Source organism: Chenopodium album, chromosome 6 (assembly GCF_948465745.1).
Source record: "Chenopodium album chromosome 6, dcCheAlbu1.1, whole genome shotgun sequence".
Classification (NCBI taxonomy): Eukaryota; Viridiplantae; Streptophyta; class Magnoliopsida; order Caryophyllales; family Amaranthaceae; genus Chenopodium; species Chenopodium album.
Window position 1 is genome coordinate 4216844 of NC_137839.1, and position 10092 is coordinate 4226935.

General features: G+C 33.4%; 1 protein-coding gene and 1 pseudogene across 1 annotated transcript; both read left to right on the forward strand.

Annotated features, from left to right (window-relative positions):
- Positions 1 to 547: 547 nt before the first annotated feature.
- LOC145634344 (zinc finger CCCH domain-containing protein 32-like) lies at positions 548 to 5012 on the forward strand. The gene is made up of 3 exons (XM_081685766.1): positions 548 to 851; positions 1389 to 1499; positions 3228 to 5012. Exons 1-3 carry the CDS (start codon positions 780 to 782, stop codon positions 4563 to 4565), a joined length of 1521 nt encoding a protein of 506 aa, XP_081541892.1. The 5' UTR covers positions 548 to 779; the 3' UTR covers positions 4566 to 5012.
- A 1923-nt stretch (positions 5013 to 6935) lies between these two features.
- Positions 6936 to 7969, forward strand: LOC145635632 (MAPK kinase substrate protein At1g80180 pseudogene; annotated as a pseudogene).
- The last annotated feature ends 2123 nt before the right edge of the window (positions 7970 to 10092 follow it).

The window sequence follows — 10092 nt, forward strand, 5'->3', positions numbered from 1 at the left end:
TTCATACTCAAACTTTCTTGACCAGAAGGCATTGACAATGTTCGGACTGGAAAAACTAAAATTCACACCAAGAAATTCTAAATAGCCTTTTTTAGGAGTTAGGTCTTGTTTAGTTCACCTTATTTTTACTTATTTCAGAAAAAATAAGTTCAGATCAGATAAAAAAAAAAAGAAGTTCAAATTAGATCATCGTTTTATGTGTAGTTTTTTTATCACTAAATATCTTTAATTTCATAGTGAAAAAAGTTATGTAAAACACATATCCTATCTACTTTATGTCTAATCGTTGTAGATAATATGAAACGAAAGTTAATAAAATACTCATTATTACGAATTTAATAAGACCCCACTTGATATTTTTTTTTTTATATAGATATTTAAGGACAAAGTTTGGTCAAATTTAAAATTCAGATTAGATTAGATCAGATCAAATCAGATAAGCAAGAAAAGTTGAATCAAACAAGCCCTTAAAGTCGGTACACATATAAACTTTTTGGGTCTTGGTACACACATAAACTTGAAATGGTGAATTGTAGTCATTTTTAAAACTTGTTACTATGGAGTACTAGTAAAGCCCAAAGCCCCAAACCCAAATTTGATTTTGATAAACAATAAAAACCTCCACATTTCTCTCTTTTTCTGCGCAAATGCCTTGAATTATTTGTTTCGATCAAATTCCATGAAATTCATCTCTTTCTCCATTCTCACTCCTCACTAGCCACGCCATATTAGCTTCATCGAAGAGAGAGAATATCAAGAAAAAGCTTGAATCTACAACAATGGAGGACGAATTGTTGAAGCGTAACACTGATTGTGTCTATTTCTTGGCCTCTCCTTTCACATGCAAGAAGGTTCATTTTTTTTTTTATATTTATTTTCGTATTTTCCTTTCATTAAATTATGATTTTATTTGTCCTTTGTGTTTCTCTGATTGTGTGATTTTGATTTTTGAATTTCCCATGAAATTAATTCGTACTTGATTATTCTGTTATTTTTGAATTTTTGTTGTGTTCTGTAGGGTTAGGGTTTCGGTTTACAATCTTTTGATTTATGAAAATGAAGATTTTTTGTGATTTTGATCGTGCATTTTGCTTCAGTAAACGAATTAGTTGAATTTAGGGTATAATATTGTTGTTGGTGGATGTAATTGTTGTTTTTATTGGTAAATTTTGTTCTGACTGCTAGTTTTTGTTATTCATAATGTTTAATTTTTCAGATTTTCGGTGTTCTTTAGGATTAGGGTTTTGGTTAAATTCATTTGACTGAATAGGAATTGATTGCCGTTGGTAGAGATTATGGGCCTTATGGCTGTTGTCAGATGTAAATTGCTGTTTTACTGTTTGATGTATTGGGGATTCTGAAAGTTTTGCGTGCATTTACATGAACAGGGTGTAGAGTGTGAGTATCGGCATAGTGAAATGGCGAGGTTGAACCCACGGGATTGCTGGTATTGGATGTCTGGAAATTGCCTAAATCCGACTTGTGCATTTCGCCATCCGGTGAGTTTTGCACAATATTGTTTTCACTTTGTTGAATTTTGATGTCTTGAGTGATTATAATGAATGCCAAATGGTATGGTGAACTGAGTAAATTGTTAATATACTTTTTTTTTTTTTTCCCCCAACTAGTAATACTTTATATATGGCATGGGTGCTTGTAAATTTCAGTATGTATTCTAGATTGCTGGGATTGATCTGGAATTTGCATATACAGTATACTCATCTCAACATGTATGCCTTGTTATTAAGGGTATGCCCTGTTAGAATGTACCTTATAGTATAATTGGACTTTTGTGGATCAAGTTGTGTCTAAATGCTTAATTGTGCTTCTCAAACAGTTTGGTGAAGGAAGAATCTTTTTTTTTTAAATTATTGTTATTTTTTTCATAATTTTTGTGAATGAAAGATACATACAGGTTAGAGCAGTCTTCTCTCAAGAATATTTAATGTAAGTCCAAATACATGCAAATATAGATGTTGCGGTCGTTGTAGACGTGTAAGGCACTTTAGTGTAAGTCATAATGCATGTGATAATTTTTTTTCCATTCTTGGCCTAAAAAGGATGTGCACTAGCTTTTAGCAGGAAAAAATTATGTCTAGCTGCTTTGGGTAGGTTTTCCCTTTAAAGTTGCTGTAGTCTTGAAATTGCTCATTGGGGATGAATTGGGTCATACACTCATACTCATACATAACTAGATCTTTGTTTGAACTCTAGAAATGGTGGCATATAGCCCTTAATGTAACAACTAGGTAAAAGATAATTCTACATTAGTAAGGAAAGCATTTTCAGTAGAAAATTATAAATGTTTTAATGCTTTATCAAACCATCTGCAATTGGATGGAACTATGGAAGTAACGCCCTTTGTTTGTGGTAGCAAATTTAACAGTGTTAGATTGTTTCAAAAAGTCACATAATTTTCCCTTTTGACAAATTAATGAGTTGTCTCAAGAGTGCCCAAGTCTTACCTTTTGCTTGAATCCTTGCTGTTCAAAACTATTTGATCTTACCATAGGACTTATAATAGCTGGATGATGAATGTTCAAAACTATTTGATCTAATTTCTTTTGCAGATCATTGTCTGTCTTATTCTGCAGAAGAAAGAAAAATAGTTGTTAGGCTTCATTCTTCTCGTAATTGTCTTTTTTGGTTGTATCTGACATTATATGCCCGTTTGTATTGAACCTTGTAAATAGTTTCTTGTGGTATTCGTGTGATTTTCTTTAATTCCCTTTTTCTTTTTAGGCTCTTCTGTTGCTGAATTAGCTCACTGGAAATAGCTTGTGTCTACAGGAAGGGGGAGGGGGGGGGGGGGGATCAGGGCTCATACCTATTTTTTTGGCTGCCCAAAACTTACTGCCTACTGGTGCCAGGAAGGGCATGCAATGATTGGATTATGAATTTTATTTTACTTATATTTTATTGTATAGAAGAATTGAATAGCTCAAAGCATGAAAGTTGGAAAGTTGAAACACGTACAATATACTTTAGCTTGGAAATCTATATGCAGTTTTTGAGGTGAAGTTTTACTGATTGGTTCCCTAAGTTAATTGCACCATTATTGTGTTGGCCTTTGAATGCATCTGATCCTTTTTATTTCTATTGCCTTATAATAAGTTTGCTGCACCATTATTAAGCTACATTCTGCTGGTGAGATGTGCTACATTAGTCTCAACTTTCTTGTCTGATGAAAGAAACAAGAATCATTGTTTTCAGTTCTTGATGTACAGCCCTTGGAATCACACAATGAAGCACCAACTGATGCTGCTCCACCTTTGCTGAATCAGTCTTCTGTGTCTGCTACAAAGACGACAGTCCCGTGCTACTATTACTACAATGGGTTTTGCAACAAAGGTGACAGATGCCCATTTCTGCACGAACCTGGTGGGGCACTTGGTTTGAATACAAAGATGGCTAATCCAGTTGATGCAGCAGTGCATCTTTTGGACAGTAAGACATCTGGAAGAGTTGAAACAGAGCTTAAACCTGCTGAGAAACATTTAATTCCATCAGAAATGACAACGACAAGTGGCAGTCGATTGCAGAATGAGCAGAAACATCAGGCTCAACACTATGCTACTATACCAGAACCAAGTACTATATCCAAACAAACTTATATTCCTGAACGTGAAGAGACATTTGCTGTCAAAACAGTGACTTTGCAGCATGCAGAACGCTCAAATAAAAATGAGTTTGAGCCTAGCTTGGAATCTGACCAAAGTTCAGAGGATCAAATTGATGAAAACATTGTGCGAGATGAGTGGTGTGAATCATCCCCTGGTTTTGATGTTCTTGTGGAAGGAGAGACTGAAGATTTGGTTTATGAGGATGACCCAGAGGATATGCGCTCCATTGATGGGAATGATGGAGGCAACGAGCACCTATTTATGCCTCATGGCTATGTTCATCAGGCTGAATATGATGAAAAGGAGTACTTTGGTAATGGCCATTATGAGCCTTCTGAATATATTAATGATGAGCTGAGAACTGATCTTCGAGAATTCCCCTCTAGACACACACAGGATAGAGGAACAAGACGCATTGTGGCACGCAAGAGAAACATATTGTGTGTGGAAACCCCAGTTGGTGGCCGCCATGATGTAGATCTTCGAGACTATTTGAGGAAACGAAGGATGGTTGATGGTTATCTGGAGACACGTGACTTGAGGCATGTAAGAGATGGCAGGCAAGAGAAGGTTCAAAGGCATGCTTCAAATCAACGAGTACATGGACGACTGGCATCTAAGGTGGAAAGACCTGGTGTTAGACTGCCTAGGAGAAGGAATTCTGCAGTTGATGCAGAACAGCGAGGCAGACCTAGGAACTCACAACATAATGGCTACAGGCAGTATAATGGGATGAGGTCACGGCAGTCTTTGTCTGAACGTAGGACACACTCAAAGAGAGAGAGGTATGCTCAAGAGTCCACCACAGTATATGAGCCCAAGAACCATGATGCTGTCAAAGTAGACAGAAATGAGGGTCATTTACACAAAAATGGATCTGCAGACTTTGAAGGTCCCAAACCTTTGAGCGAAATCCTCAAAGACAAGAAGAAGATGTCATGAGCAGTAGCATCTGACCTTTTCTGTTTATGATAGGTGAGCTTACTGATTTGAAGGTTCTGCTTTGATGGCGTGGCTGCAAACTACAATATCTAGATTAATTTTTTTTCTTTTTTTCTTGTTTGCTATATTCTAGTCTAAGTCTTAGCAAATTACTTGCACTTCCATTTTGGTTTTTTAAAAATTTTGGGGATCTTGGGGTGTTTGTGGTTGCCTGTATTTCTATTCGGCAGCATTTTTTTTCGCCTCTTTATTCTATAGGTTAAGATTTTGGTATTCCTTTTATTCGACTTAGATACTTGACCAGCTTGGCGGTCTCATTGAATCATTTGTGGGGCTGAATGGTTTGCTTATAAGGTACAACCCTGTAAATAAGCTTATGATGAGTTTTTAGTAGCACATTAATGAAATAGAGAAAGTAATCGGTCATTGATTGTTCTAACAAGGTTATATTCTGTTATGCCTGATGTTTTACACTGTACTCTGTTTATATTAAGACGTTGCATTAATTGTGTATTATTCTGAGTTATAATCTCACAGAAGGCCATACATTGCGGTGGTTACTGGTAGGCCATGTTTGGGTTACATTAAGGTCAATTGGACAGGAAAATATGTTACTTTACTTTATATATTTGAAAGTACTGTACTACTGTATGGCTTTTGATATGGTGGAAAGTTTTGGTATGTCTGCTGAGAAGTATACCAAAATTAGTGGATTCTTAAATGTCTTTATTGTTTTGTACTCGTATAGTTTTCCCTTGATTATTTGCAGGCTTCCTTGATTTAGTTTTTCCTCTTTCACTATCCAACCTGTTTCTTACTACAGAGTATTTTTCAGTGCTTACGGAGTTACGGGTGCTGAGGTACTTGGCCTCGCGCCTCCCCTATTGATGGCCCTTGTAAAAAACTATCTTCCTTCTCACTGTTACTGCTCAACAAAGACGACAGTATGTGCTTCTAGCCCATGGACCAAACGTGTGAAAAACGCTATCAATCGAAACACAATCACTTTCTCAATCGCGTAAGATGATGAAATTTTAATGCCCAATTAGCGATTCTAGATAGACCCTTTGCTTTGTGTAGTAAGGATCAATGTTTGGGGCCTAGGATTGTTGAATTCATCCAATACAGCCAATGTTTAAGAAACTACTTAAATATGGGATGTATTGCATTAATTAATTTATGCAACCAATATAATGCCTACCAATCTACCATACCTTATTATCCATTTTATGTTATCTTGTAAGATCTTGGGAAGATTTAATATGTTTGCCCATTTGATAAATTATTAGTACTTGTACACTATAGATTCATAGCCTATGTTATTATAACCATATATTTTGTAGCATATATTTAATTTTTAATTAGCCATAAAAATAAGCATTTAGGAAGAATAATTAAAGTGAATCAGGAAAGAGTATATTTTTTTACTAGTCAAACTGCCAACAACGAATCTGGTTAGGCCAACGGAACCAAGGGTTTGACCACCTGTCCCAAATATATAACTAACTGCTCATACATTTTTTTAATTTATATGTTTTGGCAGCCTTTAATCTGAAATCGATTTGGGTTAGTTCTGCCTAAAAGCTGAAGTTGCAGATCTGTACCACTATTGCCCTTTTGTTAAGGATTCCAAATTTGATTTAAAATGACTTAAAGTGGAAAAAAAAAAAAAATTGATTTGATAGACATGACAAGTAGTAATAAACTCCCACACTCCTCCAGTTGTAAAGAGTTAAAACAATTCGTCATGATTCATTATAATACGAAAATATATTATTACTATTATGAAATTTTTAAATTTTTACAAAATATACTACATCCGTTACATATTATTTGCAACGATTAGACATTTTCCTCTCTACTTTATGTCAAATCGTTGCAAATAATATGTAACGGAGGTAGTATAAAGAATCGCAAATGATAATATTCCAATATACTCCGTATTCTACATATAAGATTTATGTTTAATTTTAGAATAACATAAGTTACTACGTAATAAAATACGGAATAGTAATTTAATTAAGGATAGCAAATATATACCCTTTTTAAGTTACAAAGAATAGTAACAATGTGACAACTATCCTGATACGTTATTGTAAAATCTTTTTGATATATAGAGTATCGTAAAAGATAACGACACACTCCATAAGCAAAATTTGTTGCCTTAATGTTTTTAATTCTAGTGGGATTCTGTTTCTTCACGAGTAGCATGATACAAAGAATAATTGTAATAATCTCTTTTTTCTCCCTTACTTTCCTTTGTTAAGTTGTCCAAATTATAGTAATAGAAAGTGGGAGTAAGTATTTCATGTAATTGCCTCTAGTTGTCCAAATTATATATTATAAATTATATTTTGGCCCTATAATATATCTCACTCCTTTGTCATTAAAATTTGACTTTCTCTCTCCTCCCTTTAAAAAAATCCATTTAAATACCAAAAAAAAAACCAATAAATAAAAAAACCATCCAAATTTTTTTCTTCTCCAATTCATATTTCAACTCCACCCCACCACCCCAATAAGAATTCTCTAGACACCCATCTCAATATTTTTTCTCAATCATCTAAAAATTTCATAGTTTTTAGAGAGAGAAAGTGAATTTTTTTTAGAGAGAGAAAAAAATGGAAGGATTACAAAGGTCAGCAATAAGCTTTAGAAGGCAGGGATCCTCTGGTTTAGTATGGGATGATAAATTGGTACAAGCAGAATTGGCTAAAGAGAAATCGGACGGTGGAGATGGAATATCGGTCGATCAGAAAGATGATGATCAGAAACCTGATTTAAGAAGAAGTAAATCAGACGGTGGAAATAGGCGAGCCTATCGTACTGTTAAGGTTGAGCAAGCAGAGGATCCTCCCTCTCCTAGACTTTCTGCTTGTGGATTTTGCAGTGTTTTTGGTAAGCCTGCTAAAAATAATAAGAATAATAAAATTGATAAGAAAAAATCTGGTAAACCGAAGCATAAATAAAATTAATTCAAACAAAAAAAGATTTAGGCTTTTTTTTTTTTATTTAAAAGATTTTTTTGAATTTGATGGGGTTTTTATGGTTTATCCTATATGATACTTGTATAAAAAAGCATATATTATAATTCAATGTATCATGTAGTTTTAGTTAGTGTTATGTTGTGTATTTATGTCCCATTTTAATCCAAGAAATGTTTGTGGGAAGTATGATATGAGGATTTTTAAAATTTTCTTTTGAATTTTAATTATATGGTAGAGGATGTAATTTTTGTTCAAATTATATCTTTGTGTATAATTTGTATATGATCATGATGTTGAGTGTTAATCATGATATTCTGGGTGTGGCCTACAATGTACAAATATTACTCAAAAATATTGTTGCACTCTTAGAATTTGCCTGTAATTATCACACTTTAATGTTTTTGTTGGTACTATCAATTTAACCTTTTGGCGTGTTTAATGAAATTTCCTTGGATATCAATCCGTTATAAAAAAGACAATATTTTAGACGGGATTGTGATACCAGTTCTTGAGGTCACTTAAGATTTTAACCAACTAATATGTTTGGTGTGCCTAAACAATCCCATGTGATTTTGGTACTTGATATTCTTCATAGGGACTAAAATTCTTTGATTCTTCAATTCACATGGAATCTATGATTAATTCTTTCCTTGTTCTATATCTTTGCCTCTTATTTAATTTTTTTTTTTAATGATTTTAAATTTGTTTCAATAAAAATGTATGTAGTGCAAATTGAGTTGTCATTAGACAGTGATTATAATGGCTAATGATTTCAAAATTGATGCACTCCTGTCATTCACATTGATTTTAAAACCTTAATTGAATAGTAGGATTGGTTTTCTAAATTTGTCTTAACTGCCATTTTGCAGTGTACTACTGTTCTTTTCTCCCTTTATAAGTCTTCATATGTTAGCTGGATTCTCAACCTCATTGAACCTCCTTTTCATATTTAATGTTCCCTCCATTACTAGATAGGTCGTAGCAATTCCTCTAACCCCCCCCCCCCCCCCCCCCCCCCCAAAAAAAAAAAAAAAAAAAAAGGAAGATAGGTTAGGTTGTAGCTTTATTTTTAGACTGTTCCAAAATGATAGACCTACTTTGGTGATTTGATTTTTTATAGAGGGATTGTGATTGTGATTGTTACGGAATATGATATTTCCATCTATTTTATCTTAAAAAAGAAAATATCGACCATAAAAGGTACATGGAAGCACTCTAGATCGAGTAGCAAATGACTTACTTCCCCCGTTTTTATTTTATTGCACCATTACGACTTTTACACTATTCACTTAATGTTTTTTTACCATCATTTGTGATTTATTCATTAGAAAAAATATAGTCATGAGAGATCTAGTTAGATTTGTCTCGAAATCTTCATCAAATTTTTATAATTTTTACAAAAGTACAATAGAAGATATTAACAACTAAAGTAATGCATTGGCAAGCGTGAAATCCCTCATGGTGCAATAAAAAAAGAACGGATGAAGTACAACAATTCGGATGAAGGTTTAATAGGAATTGGTATCATAAGGTTGTCATAATTCATACTCCTTAGTTTTTACCATTATATTAGGGTTTATAACTTTCAAATTAGAGATTGTATTTAATGTTTGTGACTAGATCAATATTTTCATTTTTAATACAATAATACTCCTTAGTTCTTACCATTATATTAGGGTTTATTTCTACATAGATCTAAAGGGTTTTGTTTTTTGTGTAAAGCATTATATCAATTTTCTAAAGTTTTTAATTTTTCAAACTAAAGCAATATATAAATATGGGGAGAGTAAAGATAGCTCTCCTCCCAATTCTAAGAGATCTTCTATAGATTCTCATCACTTTCTCTTTTACCAATTATTTACTACTCCGTATTATTATTTCTTATTAATTGTATGATATCTCTACTTTAAATTCCAACCTTTAGGGCTTTGTATGAACATTTAAGAACACAATACTCTCGGATTTATTTAATTTTTTCACAATAATGACCAAAAGAGATAATAGGGCTCAAGGTAAGGATGTGAACTTGAATCTAAAAAACTCAAACTAATACGATAAGGGTACGTCTTGAAAAGGATTTAGATGTATAGATAAACTCTTCTCAAGAAGATAGTAATCATATAACTTGAATTCGTGTCTCAAAAAAAGTAGTGCCAACACCATTGTCCTCTAATTATTTGCATTCTTTTTCCTCCTCACACTGTTAAGGGCTTGTTCATATTTACTTATTTTCAGTTCAGTTCAGTTCAGCTCCAATAAGTTCAGTTCAGTTCAGTTCAGCTCCAATCAGTTCAGTTCAGTTCCGTTCAGTTCAGCTCTTAATTTCCCTCTCTCATAAAATATTCATTTCAGCTTAGTTCAGTTCAGTTCAGTTTAGTTCAGTTCAGCTCCAATCAGTTCAGTTCAGTAAATATGAACAGGCCCTAAGAGTTGAATATTAATGCATTTATGAGCTAAGATTCTAAGCATTATCTTGATATAATGCTTTTATGCTCCGTATAAGATGTTGACATATTTATAAACCTAAGTTTAGTTATCAA